Below are 19,097 nucleotides of genomic sequence, written 5' to 3'. Positions count from 1 at the left end.
GAACACATTCATAGAGTCTACAGTGCATTTTATTATACATCTTAGATTTATACATTTCATATATGCTTTTAAAGCTTCAATTAATAGTTTGATACAAAATAAAAAAAAAATATATGCAGCAGTGGTTCTCAGGCACGGAATTTAGGAGGAGACTGGAGCAAGTTTTTTCCCTAGCATATAGTGAATATTATGACCCAAAATAGCGGAATGTTTCCGTCTGACCTAGCTGCCTTTTTGATTGAATTTTATTACAGTGAACAGCTTTAGTAGGTATGATATTGCTAATTGGAAACAATGAGACTGAAGTTTATAACCTGTATTATCTTGAAGTCTGTAAGACCTAAATGATTACTTTTCTCCTAATAGAGCTCCAAGATCATCCAATGAAAATAATATTGTCCATAAAATATCTGGAGCATCAGCCTAAGAACCACTGCCCATGGTTATTCAATGTCTTCAGGCCTCACAGGATGAGGTAATGGTATGATAGATTTCTTCTCAGTGTCTCTGGAAAGTGCTTTCCTCATATCTGTTAGGAAGCAAAATTTAATGTAAGTACCCAAATACCAAAATATCTTATGTGGAAGTGTGTATGTAAAGTTCCCATAAGAGGTTTTTCCCCTACCCCTCTATTTACTAGGTCCTCAGAAAATGTGTTTGAGACTCCTAGTCACAAACTGAGTTCTATGTACCAGTGTTCTTTTGACAAAATCTTAGTAAAATTAACATGCGTGTATGTAACATAATTAAACAACTGACAGTTAATTAACCACTGGTTAACTTACATTAACCAGTGGTGGGTTCATGAAGGCAGGTTAAAGGAGATTTAATTATAGCTCAAATTTAAAAACTTAAGTCCAACAAATATGGTTCTTTTCAACTTATTAAAATGACTAGTGTATAGAATAAATGTAAATGTTTTGGCTTTTGTGGGGGGGATACTGCCACAGAAGGGAGCTCACCATAGGCATCCTCATCGGGCTCCCCGTTGCTGGCCGAGTAGTACTCTATGACCGTCCTGTACACGCTGTAGCCCAGTTGCTTATACATGTTGACTGCAACTTGGTTAGACACTCTTACAAAGAGATCGACGAAAAATCCACCCTTTCTTTAAATCAGAAAAAAAAGGGGGAAATGTTAAAATGTGGGAAATTCTAGAAAATACTTACATGTTTTGAAACAACACTTGTTTTTAGTTGGCTTTGATTAATATTTAAAGAATGGAAATAATAGGACTTTGCAGCTGATTACCTTGTATCCATTTTTATTTCTGACGATTTATGTCAATTATTTTGACGTACAAAGAGATACTTTCTGTTAGCATACTAACATTTAAAAACCTGTTATTTTCTTTAAAAGATAAACTGCTAGAACATTTTTTAAAATCATAATTCGGTCTTTAATTACTGTATATTTTACATCACAGTAAATGACATGCTTATTTTCAACTAGTAATACAATTATTTTTACCCGTATGTGCAAACTAAAAAGATTTGAGCAATAACAAGCCCGTGTGGCCATGGCCCACACGTAACGACCGGACATGAACTGCCTGACAGTGGCATCCCTAAAGCCATCAGTTCTCTCTGGGCAGTGACAGCCATCCCCCTTACCCAGAGGTCTCCCAAGTTCCAACCCACTCTCATTAGCTCCTCGGGTTTTGCCGTAGATTCACCACCTAGTACAGTGTTTCCTATTGATGAATTTTACATAAATATTATTGTACTTTGCATATCCTCTGGTGATTTGCCCCTCTCAGTAAAGTGCAAGTCAGCCTGGTGTAGCTGGATTTTGTTCATTTTCCCTCTTTTTAGCACCCCCTTATATGGGTGAATACACTACAAGTCGTCCATAGTCCCACAGATAAACATTTTGGGTTATGATTATAAACTGTGCTGCTACAAATATTTTTATTGTATGTCTCATGGTACAGTATCTAAGGTCTACAACTAAGAGTGTGATCACTGGCTCATAGGGGCATCTTCACCTTTTTTAGGTAGTACCCACTTCCCAGCGGAGGGTGAGACTCCATTCCCATAGTGACAAGGCTTGGTGCATTTTTATTTTTGAAAATGTCCTAAGAATCTCAGGGTAATTTTAATTGGCATTTCTCATTACTAATGGGGCTAAATACATTTTTGTAGGTCACTTAGATTTCTCATTTTTTCAGTCCTTATTGGTCTTCACAATTTTTCCCCCCAGCTGTGGTCCTCTGTGTATTCTGGGTAGTTGACATTGCGTAAAGGATTGTTGCCAATCTTTTCCCAGTTTGTGGCTTGACTTGTTATTATCCTCATGTAACTTTTGATGAACAGAAACTTCACTGAAGTTGCATATGAGCCTCTCCTTTACAATCAGACTTTTTATGGCTTATTTAAGAAGCTCTTTTCGACCCTGAGGTCATGGATACGCTCTCCTATATTACTTAAAAGGGCTTTTGAGTTTCGTTTTTCCACATGTAGGTTTTTAATAAATCTGGAATTGATTTGTGTATGGTAAGGCAGTAATCTGGGCAATGTTTTTCCCATGCAGTTATCCAGTCGTGCCACCGTCCTTACTGAGGACTGTATCCCTCCACTGCTGCTCTGCAGTTGCTTCCTCTGAGTTCAGTCAGAATTCACATATCCCTGAGTTATGTCAGGATTCGTGTGTCCCTGCGTCTGTTCCTCAGCTCTGTTCCTCTGGTCTTGACAAGTACTCTAGCACTGACACAGAGCTCACTCATTATAGCTTGATATTTGGAGGGGCAAACCTTCCCACCTTGTTGTTCAAATGATTTTGTCTCTTTCCATTCCCCTGTAAGCTTCAGAATCAATTGAACAAGTTTCACAAAAAAAGACTGGAGATGTGGGTTGAAGTTAGTTTGGCTCCATGGATCTAACACCAGTTTAGCCCTCCCTGCCACTGACATAGTTCTCTCTCCACTAAGAGAGGTCATCTTTTCTGTTTCTCAGGGAAGTGTTAGAAACTTCAGAGAAGTCTTGCATAGCTCTTGTTAGATTTTTCTCAAAGGTCTTAATTTGTTCTGATGCCACTGTAACTGGCATCTTTTCTTAAATTTTACTTTTTGTGTATAAATGAAATTGATTTTTATACTGATTGTCCAACAACTCTGCTTAGCTTTTATTCTAAACATTTGTTTGTAGCTTCTTGTGGTTTTGTTTGTACAGTCTTGTACGTAAAAAATAAGAGCTTTGTTTCTTCTCAATCCTTGTATCTTTTATTTTTCTTGCTGTACTATGCTGTCTAGGATTTCCAGTAAATTACTGAAGATGGGCTGACTGTAGGCATTCTTCCTTGTCTCAGCCCTTTCCTCAAAGGGAAAGCATTCACTGCATCACTGCTAATATTTACTATAGATTTTTGGTAAATATTCTTTTTTTAGGTTAAGGAAGTTCTCCCCTTCTATTTCCTACATTGTTAACCATTTTTAATCAATAGGATTTTATCAAAGCATTTTCTGCACTTACTAACAATTGTTCTCCTTTAATTTATTAATAGGTTGGAATACATTTACAGGTTTTCTCATGTTAAAACCACCTTCCTTCCCCTGAATATCATCCTTTTTATTAACTGCTGAGTCCAATTTTGCTAAGATTTTTCTGGGACTTTTGCATCTATAAAGACTGCATATTTTCTTTAAATTTCCATTCCTCATAGATCTTGTTGGGCTTTCTTATGTATTACTCTAGCCTTTAGTTTGTGTAAAAGTGAACTTCCAATCTTTACACTTCTTAAAATAGTTGGTAAAATTTTGCCAGAGAAGTCATAGCTTTCTGGAAAGATTTTTAGCTACTGATGGTGATCTGTTGAGGAAGGGGGTCCTGCCTACAACCTATTTTTGTACTGCTCTCCCGCTAAGCACAGTTTTTAAAACTTTGAAGGGGTGTTTAATATACACACATACACGTGCACTAGATTAGCTGGCCTGTAAAGCTTAAGTATCTGGCCTAGGAAAAGTAATCACCCCTATTCTGTGCCCTTAATCAATTTGTCTAATTGTTCTACAGTTTGAAAAAGGATGTTCAAATCTCTCATTATGATAAAGTTTACTTATTTCTCCTTGTACTTTTATCAATTTTTGCATTTTTACTTTGAATTTATGGCACTGTGTACATAAAACTTACAATTATTACATCTTCCTGATGCATTAAATCTTTTCACATGTAAGCAGTGACCCTTTTTTTTACTCTGAAAAATTACTGAACTATTATGTGACTCTTGTTAATAAGTATACCAGCTGTCTTTTGGTTAGAATTTGCATGATAATTTTAAAAATTTCTTTCAATCTTTAATCTTTACATATATTTCCTGTAAATACAGTTCTGATGGTCTTTTACTGTTGTAAGAACACTTTAATGTGAGGTTTTTCTCTTTTAATAAATTTTAAATGTATGTTATTCTTTTACTACAGGTAAATTGTACAGCAGACTATAGGGGTTATTCATTCTAATTGAACTTTATGCCTGCTGATTAGTAACTTCCACTCCCCTCTTCCTTAGTCTTTGGCTACCACCATTCCACTCTTTGATTCTCCAAATTTACCTGTTGTGGATATCTCATATAAGTGGAATCACACATCATTTGTCTTTGTGTGGCTGGCTTCAGTTTACCGTAATGACTTCAGGTCTTTGTCTTTTAACTGGAGTAATTAGTCCATTAATCTTTAGTGCTGTATTTACAGATTATATTTGGATTCATAGCTAACATCTCTTTTCAGGCTTCTTATGTGTTTTACCACTTTAATTTTCTTTTTCCACTTTAATTTCCTTGTTTTTAATGTGTATAATTAAAAATACATGTATGTATGTACGTAGGTATACACAAACACACACACACACACTAAGCTTAGCAACTGTTCCAAAATAACAAAGATTTAGAAAATGGAAAAGATAGGAGCGTAGTTGTTTTCTATTCTGAGACTCTGTCCCATAAGTACATAAAATCGTATGTGTAGGGTGATAGCTCATTAGAACCTATTTCTTAACTCCTTGTCTACTATATAATAATGCCAAATACTTTTTTTCAAAAAGATAACAAATGCCATTAACAAATATGTATAAACTAAAATTTTTCAAGTACTAGAACTGATTTATTTTTCAGTTAATACTATTTTCTCTCTTCCTGAATAAGCTCAAGTTCCTTTTAACCCCAACTTGGCCCAGAGTATTTTCAGCTTGGTTAGCTACTTCTTTAAAACTTGCGTTTTTAGGGCGCCTGGGTGGCTCAGTGGGTTAAGCTGCTGCCTTCGGCTCAGGTCATGATCTCAGGGTCTGGGATCGAGTCCCGCATCGGGCTCTCTGTTCAGCAGAGAGCCTGCTTCCCTCTCTCTCTCTGCCTGCCTCTCTCTACTTGTCAAATAAATAAATAAAATCTTAAAAAAAAAAAAAACTTGCATTTTTAAATCCATTAAGTGTAAAACCTCAAGAGCCCTTCTCAGCAAATATTCCCTTTTATATACTTCTAGGCATTTAAAAGTAGAGGAAAAAAATAAGTGGCAGTTTGACAACTGATTAAACTTAAACACACATCTCTTACCTCTTTTAGAATGGGAGCTGGCAGGAGTCTTTTAATTATATTATCTCATATAATGAGGGTGTTTGACCTACACAATAGGTCTTTATTAAAAAAAAGCCCTAAATCCGGCAGGTTTTTTTTTTTAGTGTGTACCCAGAGTGCTCCAAAGTGGCTCAAACTCTTAGAGGTGCTACAGGATACTTCAGATGTTTGGGGGGAAACACAGATAAACCTTACACGTCAGACAATGGCAAACTACTAGTTTGATATAATCACAAATGCAGCATTACATGGCGTTAAGCTTCTTCTAACGACAAAGGTCATCAAAGGTTTTATGAAGCCAGGTTTTGGCAGTTCCTGTGACTAAAAAAAAAAACAACCCAGTACTACAAGAAAATCAGTATGAAATAAGAATACAGGTGGTTGTGTCAAATCTGTTTCTAAGATTAAGAAGTCATGAAATGCCCAAAAGTCACACATTTCATTAGGTAGCCACAGTTATTTAACAATGAAATATTTTTTTCTCTCAATTTGTTTATTTTTCCCAAACAGCTACTAGTTTGTTAGGCCATAAGTATTTACTAAGCAGTTGGGACATAACTGGTTAAGTCTAAACTGAGGGATTTCTTTTTTTTTTATTGGCCATAGGGGCACTATGAAAAAAAAATCACTGAGATGCAAAGGGTGATGTTGACAGAGAATTTGGGAACATCTGCAACAGTGTCAAGAACACCAAAACAAAACAAAACAAAAAAACCTTAAGGGCTAGATTGCATCTATTACTCAGCATATAAGCCCATGGCAGGTCACTTACTTTGCCTGAATTTTCCTCAATGGCAAAATAGGGACAATGCTACTACTCTGAATATGTGAATACACAACTACTGATGAAAATGAAAATCCTGCAAACTGAAGCACAATATTCAGCCTGAACAGAAAAAAAACTTAGAAATTTTCACCGTGATAAAAACCAAATAGGGTTCATAAATTATTACTTGAAAAGCAGGATCTCACCTTTCTGAAATCTCCTCTAATAACTCCATAAGTTTAGCAGCCAAACCAAGGCGTCGAAATTCTGGGGCGACAGAGAGAGCAGTGACGTGCCCGTGCCATTCTTCCCTAGCTACTGAGCCTTCTGCTTTACCCATGACTGCCAATAAAAGATTGCACTCAGTAATTAAACACATGGATTTATACATGAATATAGAATGACTGTTGGTACATTTTTATTATAAAGGACACTAATGACGAAGTTTTAATTTTTAAGTAACACATAGTCTTCTAACGGTTATTAGTGCTCTTATTTGACTCTCACTTAGAGAAAGGTTTTTTTTTTTTAAAGGAATGATACACTAAAAACACAACTAATTTTGAACACAATCAGAATATCTATTTTTTTAAATATCTACATTTCATGTAGGTATGTATGTGTACACAAAACTTAAGAGTCCACAGCTCAAATTTTTGTTAGTAATGCCACTAATTCAATGAAGATGCTATAATTCCTGTGTTATGTATCCAAAAAACCATGCAGAAATAATAAGCATAGAATGAAAGATCCATGAAGCCTGAGACCTTGTCTGTCTGTGTCTCCTGGGGCCTAGAGCACAATGCCTAAAATATAGAAAGCATGGGTGAGCTGTCAGTGGTTAAAGGAAATAAAATTCTAGATAGCATGATTATATTTCCACTTCTGCAATCAATCTAAAACAATCAGTTGAAACCTACATTAAAATCTCAACTGCCTACTCAGAAAAGTTCTAGTGGTATTATACTTACTATAACCCATTAACTCTCCACCAGGTGCCTCTGCAACAATGAAGTACTCTGGCCAGTGGGCGAGGTACTGTAAGTAAAAAGGAATCCCATACTAGAGTCTCGTTAAGGAGTGTGGAAGGTAATGGACAGTACAAAGTTCTTCATAAAAGAAACATTGTGAAGAAAGGTTCCTTTGAAAATATATTGTTACTTTATCCCCAGCTCAATATATGTGTGATCTGTATATTCATGTCAGTACATTATTTAGGTTAGCACTAATAATTTATAACAAAATTGCTTGAATATATAAGTTCAAAAATAGGAGTGGAGACAACACCATCTAACAGCAGAGAACCAGGAGTCTGAAGTTCTATTATCTGTGTCCATACTGATCACAGCACAGCACCTACCAGCACTGGATATTGTTCACTCTCTCCCTCCGCACAGCACCTACCAGCACTGGATATTGTTCACTCTCTCCCTCCCTTTTGGATATGAATGTCATGTTCACTCTATCCCTGGTGCTGAGCACAAAGTAGATGCTCAATGCTTTTGTTTTTCCATAACTGCACTAGAAAATTAATGATTAGTCCTATTTCAGCTGTGTGGCTGTGAAAATAACTAAAATAACTTTAGTATTTCCAGAGTCATCAATTACCTAGTGTTTCCCCTCCACTGATTCAAATTCTCCCTTTCAGCTACTACAAATCAATGCTGACTTAAGAGTAAAAGCCTGAATAATTTGCTCATTATGACACTCTTCAACCCTGGCATCCTTACTGACATATGCTCATTCTAATATCTTCTTAGTGTAAGCTCGCTGATACAATTCTGTGAGGGGCCACCACCAATCACACAACTCTTTTTTTTATTTCTGTAAAATTTGCTCAGTCATAAGTTCTTCAGATTCTCCTCTGAACGACAGCCACTACTTCGAGCACTCTTCAAACATAACCCATAACACAGCACGCTAGCCAGTCTTCTTGCTGGTCAGCCACCGACACACACCACTACCGCCTCTCAACCAGTGTCAAGAGGCCGGGTATCGGCTCAGCAACCATTAATACCTGGCAGGTAACTTGCACACACAGCCTCACCTGGATTATGGGATTTTTACTGTAAATCTGAAGTGTCACTAGACACACACCATGTAAGCTGATTTGCATCCTAATACTTCACCTTATTTACAGTGAAAATTTTTTGTTATTCAAAAATCTTTTTAACATGGAGGTCTCTAAAAAGTCGTAATTTTTTGAAATACAAAATGAAAACTTCAGTGATTTTTCTGCTCTTTCACTCAGCTTTGTTTCTGATTTGTAGCCATGTTATCTAAACGTACAGTTAATTTTTAATAATGTATAGTATACTCCGTCGGGTGATCAATTTAAATCACCTATCTGCTGACAAGGGACATGTTATTTTCAGTGTCTTGAAAATCTTTTTAAATTCCTCACGAATACAGTATATTTTTTCTAACCATTTCCTTGTTTGTGAATGCTATTCCAAATTTTTAATATCCTAACTAATAAAAATGTTGGTAATGACATAACTCCGGGGTTAACATTTCCTGTAACAGGACAGTAAATACTCAAGGCTGGGTGGACCATATGCTCTCTGATGCAACTACTCTGTGAAAGCCATGGACAAACCTACAGATAATATGTAAATTTTTCCGCATGGTTGTGTCTTATTAGACACAATACAGTTTTGTAAACTGTATTTACAAAAATAAAAATAGGCAATGGACCAAATTTGGCCCATGCCTTAGTTTGCCAAGTCCTCACCTGTTATTTTTAGCTCCTGGGAAGTGGAATTACTTAGTATGTACTACACTGCCAAAGTGCCTTCCAGAAACTCTCACAGTTTATACTGTCACTAGCAATTTATGAGAATGTTCCTCTTACCCTCATCAGCATGAGTTTAAATCATTTTTTAATCCCTGATATTGTGATAGGTAAAGCACAGCATATCATTTTGGTTTTAATCCACTTATCTTTTGACCGGTGAGACTGAACCCTTAATATATGTCATTAGCTTCTTTGCCCTCTTTTGTTAAATTATCAGTTAATATTACCCTCCTACTCTGCAGTGGACATGGAGTAGAAGCTAGAAAGCCACTGAGAATGTGAGGTTGTCTCTTAGTGGAACATAACCCACAGCACCCTAACTTCACACATCTTTGCCCACTTTCATTGGGGGACATCATAGATATGGCTAATTATTACCCCCAAATCCTGTCTTAGTAATAAGCCCAAATGGGAAGCTGGGCTCATTCCTGGACTGTTCTAGCTCAGTGAGTGTGGCAGGAGGCAGCTCCTGGTCAGTGGGATACAGAAGCCTGTATGGTACTTCCTAAAGGTACTCCTGAAAGGGAAGGTCACTCTCACCTTCCCCTCTGTTGATCCTCCTGCCAGGAACATGGACGTGATGCCCGAGAAAGCCAAGGCCACCCTGGGAGTGAGATGGTGGTTACAGTGCACAGCCTGGTTGCCAATGACTTCATGAAACCACCACAGACTGCTGCTCATCACCACCAGGCTTCGTTCAGAGAGTAATAACCCATCCTGAAGCCACTGCTTTCAGTTGTATGGAGCCATACTTACCACCAAGGGGAGCTGCACTGCTTTAGTTATGAGGTCATTTTGTTAGCAGCTTGCCAGGCAGATTTAAGACAACTCAGTCCCAGTTTGTTTGGTTTTTTAAATTGCTTTCAATGTTGCTTATGTTTCCTGGCCTGCAAGTTTTAAAGTTTTTCGGTACTCAAGTCATTTTTTCTTTTGTTTCTCCATGTTCCTTACTCTTAGCTTTCATTTAACTTTTTTTTTTTTTTTTTAAAGGATACAGTTTCTGTAAGTGGATCCAAGTTACTAAAAGAAAGAAAAGAAATGTCAGTAGTAAGCAGTGTTGACAAAACCAGTTTAAATAAGCCACTGAAACTAAAAACATGCACCAGAAAAACAAAACACGCTAAATCCACAACTTTAAAACCAACTTTAGGGCTAAGGAAGATACCGAAGGCCAAACTAAGCCACACAGCCACTATAAAGATATCTATAAATTTTTATTTAACGGTTTCTTCCTTACAAGTGACTTTATAGTTCATATACCTGCATCAAAACCTTCCATTTTTCTAAATGGCAGTAAATCATCAATGGAACTGGAGCCCAACCAGGCATGAAAGTCACAGAAAGTAGAACCAGCTCCTGGCAGCATCTGACAGCAGTCCCTCCCGTCTGTCTCTGGGCCTTCAGCTGCTCAGTGTGGGCCTTCTCACCCATCAGTTTCCATCCACTCTTCTACATTCTTACCTCCTCTTCCCCACCATCCCATCCCTTAACTTTTGGAGGAAGACTCCCGGATCTGGCTCTGGTGCTACCCAGCACCTGTCCCACCTGATCACAACACTCCTGAGTCAACAGTTCTTCAAACACACCTCTGCAGCTGGCTGCAAAGAGCTCTGCCTCACTTTCCTATTCAATTAATGGAACCACTATTTTGCCAGGCTCAAAACCAGCCACCCATAACTTCCTCTTGTATACCTAGCCAGATTCTTCCTTGGGACCCTTATCAAGGCACTTCTCCAGGCCAGTAGCTCTCAAAACTTTTGGTTTCAGAAACTGTTCACACTCAAAATTATTGAGGACCCCCAAAGAACTTGTTTAAGTGGGTTATATCTACTGATAATAACATTTTCTAAAACATTTTAAAATAAACCAATTACATGTTAATAACTTTTTTTAAAACCAAAAGTGACTACTTTCAGGAACACAATTTAGCGACAAAAAAGGCTTTGTTTTAACAATTTACAAATCTTTGTTAATGTCTGGCTTAAGACAGCTTGGGGGTGCCTGTGTGGCTCAATGGGGTAAGCCTCTGCCTTCAGCTTGAGTCACGGTCTCGGGGTCCTGGGATTGAGCCCCACATGCTGAGCAGAGAGCCTGCTTCCCCCTTTCCACCTACTTGTGATCTCTCTCTGTGATCTCTCGGTCAAATAAATAAGTAAAATCTTTAAAAAAAAAAAAAAAAAGGCAGCTGGATTCTCACATCTGTGTCTGTTACGCTTGGTATTGCAAGCCACACAGCTGAAAACTCCACTGTGCACTTGTGAGAGAATGAAGAAGGCAAAAAAACCCATCTTGGTGCTTTCCTGAAAATCACTCTGACCTTGCAAAAAGGGAAGAGCGTCAGCCACACCTGGAGAATCACTGTTCCCGTGTGAGAATACAGTCTCCCACACTCCTCAACGACTGCTTTATAGCCTTGCCTCAACCATCCACAACAAGCCACCTCCTTCTCATTATCAGCTGCTTCCTATTTCACAACAGAAAATACACAATAGGAAGAAGCCTTCACCAAGGTCCCACCATGGCACCCACACACCTACAGCGTCTGCAGGCCCCTCTACTCGCTCTCCTGTAACCATGCCTGGAGTGCTGGTGGGCAGATCTGCCCCCTTCCACTGCCCAGACCCCCGTTCCCAAAAGTCTCCCCTCCTGGGATAAAAGTACAGACATGCTGCACACTGGGCCATCAGCAGCTCCTGACATGGCTCCCCACTCCCACCACCTGAAATGCTCTCTTCACAGAGCTTCCAAGACCCACCATCAGCTTCTCCTCCCAACTCAAAGGGACACTAGCTCTCCTATAACACCTGGAGCCTCTTTTTTCCTATCCACACTCACTCCACCACTGATGTCACCTAGCATCCTGGTTTTAATACCATCTACATAGTGTGGGTCCCCCAAATTGCTATCGTTAGCCTAGACACTTACCTGATTTCTGCACCTGGGAAGCTCAAAGCACGTAGTGGAGAAGCCCAACTCGTAGGAGGTCCTCTCTAAGATCCAGCCCTGTTCCCACTTTCTCACTCTGCTCTATACACATCAGCTGCCCCCCACCCCGTCAGAAACAGGTACCTGTGCCCTAACTATTCTCTCTGCCTTGAAGTTCTCCTGCTCCCAATATCCATAGGACTCAACTCACCTCCCTTTCAGTTAAAACAAGGCTTTGCGGGGGCCTGGATGGCTCACTTGGTTAAGCGTCCAACTCTTGATTTTGGCTCAGGTCGTGCATGATGCTCTGGGGCGCCTGAATGTGTGCACATGCCCTCTTAAAGTACACACACACACACACACACACGTTTTGCCAACTACCCAGACTTGCAACACACAGACACACACACACACACAGACACACACACAGGTTTTGCCAACTACTCTTAAAGCTTCCAGGAACACTGTCCCTTCCCGGGCTTGCAACTCCCACACCCAAACCTTTGTCATCATTTCTGGCCTGTTGCCAAGATGTCCTAAATGGCTTATCTGCCTGGTATACCTCCTCCAATTTCCTCACCTTCCACATAACTGTGGTGAAGTGCTCCAGCCCCAGAGCACTGGTCCTTAAAGCGGCCTTAAACAGAATATGCATTTCCAAAGTACTCCCTGATGGTCTGGGACCACTCTTTAAAGAACCACTGTTCCAGGGCCAATATTTTTGGATTAGATTCCTTGCTTCACCCACACCCACCACAGAGCTCTAGCACCTGGGGCAATTCTCTGGTGCTCTCAGTACCTTAGTTTTACTCATACAAAAAATGGGGATAATGAGAGCACCTGCCATAGAGAACTGTGGGGAGTAAATGGATTATTACAGTGCCAGAGCCCAGCAAGCACAGGGGGAGCTCAACACAAGCCACATTAGTTACACTGCTCTGATTGAAAGAGGCCCATTAGAAAATTCTTCCCAACAGTCAAGACTGAAACCTCAACGACAAAGCGAAAGTCCAGTTTCACCAGCTGATCTGATGGCGCAGTTAGAGAAACCCACCACTCCAGTCACACTTGCCTCCCACGTGTCTGGCCGCAAGCTTTCTCGCCTTCACACCTGCTTCCTTCTCCAGAACTTCCTCATCACTGTCAACATTTTATCCACCCTTCAAGGCTCACCCCCTCTTTGCAAGGTTTCTAGCCACCTCCTCTCAAGTGCTTCCCATCCTCCTAACACTTGAATCCGAACCACTTGATCCTCGGTTTTCACACACTGCCCAGCTATCTTTAAAGTGGATTTTGGAGTGGGCGGGTGGATAGATGGATGGATGGATGGACGAACAGATATGCGAGGAAGTCAACATACCAACATGTCCACTGTAAAATCCAGCCGAAATGTCTCTGAGTGTTCAGCGTAAAATTCTGTCGACTTTTTAAACGTTCAGAAACTTATGTAATAAAATGCTTGTTTAAGTACCTGCAAGTCACAATCCTGCCTTAACTCGGACTTACAGCACACACAGTGGGCCTCCATCAGCATGTGCCCGCCCGACTACTTACACCTGCAAGTTGTCCCTGAATGTGCCGCTTCAGCAACGAAACCAACCCGGGCCAAGAAAGAAACGGCGGCTGGTGCCACACTCACAAGGTCTCACTCCGATACAAATGGAACCATCGGCCGCTGGGCTCACCGAACACTTGGCTGTGGACCTCGCAACGACCTCCGGACCTGCCTGGACACTGGCCGCAAGCTTTCTCGCCTTCACACCTGCTTTCTTCTCCAGAACTTCCTCATCACTGTCAACATTTTATCCACCCTTCAAGGCTCACCCCCTCTTTGCAAGGTTTCTAGCCACCTCCTCTCAAGTGCTTCCCATCCTCCTAACACTTGAATCCGAACCACTTGATCCTCGGTTTTCCCCCACCCCCTCGCGCCCGCCCCGGCGCTTCGGGACAGCCGCCGCGACAGGCCGCCCGCGCGCTGCCCCGACTCCGACGAGCACGCAAGGACGCGAGAAAAGTTGCAGCGCCTGGGCCAAGGTCAGCAGGGAGGTCCGCACGTCCGCCCCGCGTCCGCCCCGGCTCCGACTCCGACCCGGCGGCTCCCAGGGACGCACCAGGGGCGGCCGGCGCGGGATAGGCCTGCGGGCCCGGGACAGGGGACGAGGCCACCCACGCCAGCCCCGGGCGCCTCACTCACATGTTGTTGAAGCGGAACAGGTCATCGCACGTGAAGGCCCGGAGCGTAGTCATTGCGCCGCCGCCGCGGAAGAAGGCTTAGGAGACCCCCGCGCCCGCCCTGCCGGAAGTTGTCCTGCGCGCGGTTGCCGCGGGGGCGGGGCGGAGAACCGCTTCCGGGCCACGAGTTGCTCGGCAACCACGACTGCGACAAGGCTCTCTCTGGCGGCGGCGTCTGGAATTGCAGGATCTTTCTTGTAAAGTCACGGGGGTCTTATCCGTCAGAGCCTCAAAAGTCCTCCGTGGGAATTTCTAGTGGAAGTAAATAGGGTGATCTGCTAGAAAGGAGACAGAAAGCTGCCCAGGGGTTAGAAAATTATAGCTGAAAAGCGGGGTTCAGGAACACCTGCGTGGTCCGTAATAAATGAGAAAAATTGTGGACCAGAATGGGAAAATTCATGGTCCAGAGCTGGCCATCCCACTGATCACAGTATGTGATCTCAAATATTCTACTGCCACGTTTACAAACATAAAGAGAAAGGTGAAATGAATCGTAACAGTGTATGTTATTTTACTCCATATATAAAAAAATTATTATTTTACATGTAATCAATTAAAAAAATACTAACAATGTTTTACTTTTTTTGGACTAAGTCTGAAATCTGGTGTGTATTTTACATTTGCAGCATATTTCAATCCAGCAGGTGATCTGTCATCAGAAATACTTGTTCTGCATTTATTTTTTTTTTAAGATTTTATTTATTGTCAGAGAGAGTGAGCACAGGCAGACAGAGTGGCAGGCAGAGGGAGAAGCAGGCTCCCTGCTGAGCAAGGAGCCCAATGTGGGACTCAATCCCAGGACGCTGGGATCATGACCTGAGCTGAAGGCAGCTGCTCAACCATCTGAGCCACCCAGGTGTCCCTTGTTCTGCATTTAGATTTCATCAAATGTATACATAAAATGTATAGTTGAAAAGTAGATTTGCCTCCTCAAATGATTCCAATCATACGAGCTTTCAAATACCTGAAAGGATCATCAGTTTTCACATGTAAACTTAAATTGGTTAAAGTTAAATGAAGTTAAAAATTCCATTCTTCAGTTGCATTAGTCACATTTCTAGCACTCAATAGCCCCATAGGTAGTGGCTTCCCCACCATAGCGGACAGCACAGGTCCAGAGGCTAAGAAATGTGCTGCCTGCTTTTGGAGGTTCTTTCCCCTCACTCCTTTGTTAGGCAAGTACTGAGGTGGTCTTGAGGGACACATTGCAGAGGTCAAACTAACCCACATAACTCTTCAGGAAGAGGTCTGAATTCCAAGGCCCTCACATCTGACTACCTGGGGACCCTCGGACTCTGTAGGGATCTTCAACGGCCCCCCTGCCCAAATATGCAGGTCAGGCATGGAAGGAGACAGCAGAAGGCTAAAGAAATAGGCCTATAAGAAGGATCTCCCAAGGTCCAAGCTCATCACCAGGCATTGTTTCCAAAAATCTCAACAATCTAGCTGAATGTGAACATGCAGGTAATTGTCCCTGGAGCATGCAACCTCAACCTAGAAATGTACCCTGAGGACAGAATATGACCTCATGAGCTCAGCTATTGCCTGCCAGGTGCTTAAAGAGGGCGACATTTTAGAGGCATTTTCCTTTCAGCAAATTTAAGGTGTCAGTTTGAGTGAATGTTAAAAGATAATTTTTAGAAAAGGTAAAATGGTGATTTTCATACAAATATTAAAAAAGTACATGATGAAAATCATAATTCATTAATTAATGAAAGAACCAGTAAGTTGTTACAACTCACTTTCAGGGAGAATTTAAAGTGCACAAGACAGGGTGTCTGGGTGACTGAGTCGGTCAACCAACGGACTCTTGGTTTTGGCTCAGGTAATGATCTCAGGGTTCTAGGACTGGGCTCCGTGTGCAGTGGGGAGTCTGCTTGAGGATTCTCTCTCCCTCTGCTCCTCCCCCAACTTGTGCACCTGAGCTCTCTCTAATAAATAAATATTTTTTAAAAACTGAAGTGCACAAGGCAATCAGGAATGCTGAAATGTACACACAAATAGATGTGAAACTGGTTGATATCCACAGAGCAGTAATCTGTTGCATCATCTGGATGTGTACAATGTGTTTCTTTTTCTGTGAACAAGAAACAGTTTCTTTACTACCAGTTTTCTGCTGCTTCCAGAGCTAACCTGGAAGGGTATCCCCGAGAGAAGACCTAGCCATCTCTCTCTCTCCTCTCTTTCTTTTTTGGTCCTTTAACACTAAATTAAAATCAAAGAGCTCGCTGAGCACCATAGAAATATGGGTACTTAAAGGTTTCCTTTAAAGCCGAAGACTTTGTAAACCTCATTACTCCCTTGTTTTCTGTTTAAAGTTTCTAGGGGGAGAGAGTAGGCCAGCATGATTTTTGTTTTCCCTTTTGTGGGTGACTTAGTTTATGTTGGAGTATCATTTGTCATAACACTTCCAAAAGTAAAACATTCTTAACAGCCCATACATTTCAAACCTAGTGAGTCTCTGAGTGTATCTCCTGGTGAATTTCAGCAGTTTAAACACTGAAATTTAAAAAAAAAAAAAAATCAAAGCGGCATCACTCCCACGTAACCAGTGAGAATGTGAAATAGTGCAGCCTCTCTGGAAAACAGTTTGGTGGTTCTTTAGAATCCAAATAACCAACTATCATTTAACCCGGCAATTGCACTCCCAGGCATTTATCCCAGAGAAACGAAAACTTATGTTCACATAAAAAACCTGTATACAAATGTTGAAGCCAGAGTCCAAATTCTGTGTATGGTATGGTTCCATTTATGTGACATTCTGGAAAAGGCAGAATTATAAGAACAGAAAACAGATTAGTGGTTGCCAGGGACTGGGGTGGGGAGAGCAGAAGGGAATTATGGGAAAGTTTTATGTGACGGATCATCACTGAGTGTTTCTGTCAAAATTCATAGAACATACACTAAAGACAGTGAATTTTACTGCCAGTTATGCCTCGATAAACATGACTTTGTAAAGAATAAAATCAACAGTTTTTACATTATCGTCCCCACCATTTCGATAAAAAGCATGAACTCCATTGAACTCCATAAAGTCTCACGGTTTTTTGAGCTCCTGGGACATGCTGTTATTGATTTTGGTTGCAGTGCATTCAATTTTATTTTTAACATGCAGGAAAAACACTGTTTTCTGTGCTGGCTGCACATTTCCCCCATATTAAAGATGACTCATAGAACTTTTTATTTATCATTTTGCATTGTGTAATTCCTTTTACTGCTTAGTTGGAAAAAAACTACAGGCTTTTACCACATTTTATCACAAAACACTTTCCTGCTCATTGAGACAAAACACCATGTGCTCTTCTGTAAATAGTGCTGACCTGGGTTCGCGTCCACTGTGGCAGAATTCCACATTCAAACAAGCAAACAGTGTGGTGTTTCATCTGTCGTTGCTCCATTTCTTTTCCTTCAGATCATGTGGAAAGGACAAAGAGCACAGTAAATATATATATTTTGACAAGTCCTAGGCAATGTACTTTACAATAAAGCACCTGGGGTGGGTGGTTACCTTCAGATAACAAATTTATTTTTTTTATAAAGTAATAACTGAGCAGGGTAGATGCATTGACTCTGACCATCAGCGTAATAATCTATGCTCTGCTAACCAGGCTTAGCAGAATATTCTCCTAACCAGGCTCTCCACCGTGCTCACCACTCGTACTAAGAGCTGACTACAGGTTTCCATGAATCAAGACAGACGGCAGACAAACATCCCCCACCAATACCTCACTAAAATGAGAATTCAAAAAAAATTTTTTTTCAACTTATAAATTCATAATTTATAAGAATGAAGGAAGAGACAGGAACAGTGAGAACTGGCAACAAAATTATGGATGCTAATAAACTCATTTAGCAGATAGAATAAAGCCAAAAGGCAGCAACCTCTTTGACCTCAGCTGCAGCAACTTCTTGCTAGACACATCTCCAGGGGCAAGGGAAACAGGAGCAAAAATGAATGATTGGGATTTCATCAGGATAAAAAGCTGCTTTTTCTCCTCCTCCTCCTCCTCCTCCTCCTTCTTCTTCTTCTAAGAGAGAGAGCATGCATGCAAATTGGGGGAGGGGTGAGAGGGAGGAGAAGAGGGAGCGAGAGAACCCTAAGCATTCTCCATGCCCAGCACAGAGCGCAATGCAGGGCTAGATGACCCTGCATGCCCCAAGATCATGACCTGAGCTGAAATCAAGAGATGATGCCCAACCAAAGAGCCACTCAGGTGCCCCAGGATAAAAAGATTTTGCACAATGAAGGAAACAATCAACAAAACTTAATGGCAACCAATGGAATGGGAGAAGACATTTGCAAATGACATATCAGATAAAGATAAAGGACTTATCAAATCCAACACCCAAAAACAAATAATCCAGTTAGGAAATGGGCAGAAGACATGATTAGACACTTTTCCAGAGACATCAAGATGGCTAACAGACACATGAAAAGATGTTCAACATCACTCATCATTGGGGAAATGTAAACCAAAACCACAACTAGATACCACCTCAGGCCTGTCAGCATGGTTAAAATGAACAACTTAGGAAGCAACAGTTGGTGGCAAGGATGCAGAGAAAGGGGAACCTTCTCACCCTGTTGGTGGGAATGGAAAGTGGTGCAGTGGAAAGTACAAAAAGTGAAAAACAGTATGGAGTTTCCTCAAAAAGTTAAAAATAGAACTACCCTCCAACCCAGCAATTGAACTAGCAGGTATTTATACAAAGGATACAAAAATGCTGATTAAAGGGGGGAATGAGGGACTCTTGGGTGGCTCGGTCAGTTAAGCATCTGCCTCTGGAAGCTCAGGTCATGATCTCAGGGTCCTGGGG

General features: G+C 41.0%; 1 protein-coding gene across 1 annotated transcript; it reads right to left on the bottom strand.

Annotated features, from left to right (window-relative positions):
• Positions 1-11: 11 nt before the first annotated feature.
• On the bottom strand, positions 12-14,397 carry NAA20 (N-alpha-acetyltransferase 20, NatB catalytic subunit). The gene is made up of 6 exons (XM_059134170.1): positions 14,242-14,397; positions 10,118-10,142; positions 7,297-7,387; positions 6,532-6,667; positions 963-1,108; positions 12-529 (listed from the first exon to the last, which is right to left on the bottom strand). Exons 1-6 carry the CDS (start codon positions 14,292-14,294, stop codon positions 444-446), a joined length of 537 nt encoding a protein of 178 aa, XP_058990153.1. The 5' UTR covers positions 14,295-14,397; the 3' UTR covers positions 12-443.
• Positions 14,398-19,097: the final 4,700 nt, after the last annotated feature.

This window comes from Mustela lutreola, chromosome 9, assembly GCF_030435805.1.
Source record: "Mustela lutreola isolate mMusLut2 chromosome 9, mMusLut2.pri, whole genome shotgun sequence".
NCBI lineage: Eukaryota > Metazoa > Chordata > Mammalia > Carnivora > Mustelidae > Mustela > Mustela lutreola.
Note: the sequence above shows the minus strand (reverse complement) of the source record. Positions and strands in the feature narration are given on the sequence as shown.

What these genes read in the sequence shown, in the direction of transcription:
- NAA20 (XM_059134170.1), bottom strand. Translation starts at nt 14,294, where the DNA reads ATGACTACGCTCCGGGCCTTCACGTGCGATGACCTGTTCCGCTTCAAC. An exon ending in TTAGAGGAGATTTCAGAAAG is followed by an intron (nt 1,109 to 6,531) that starts GTGAGATCCTGC and finishes TCTGATTTAAAG; the next exon opens with AAAGGGTGGATTTTTCGTCG. An exon ending in GCCCGATGAGGATGCCTATG is followed by an intron (nt 530 to 962) that starts GTGAGCTCCCTT and finishes GCTTCCTAACAG; the next exon opens with ATATGAGGAAAGCACTTTCC.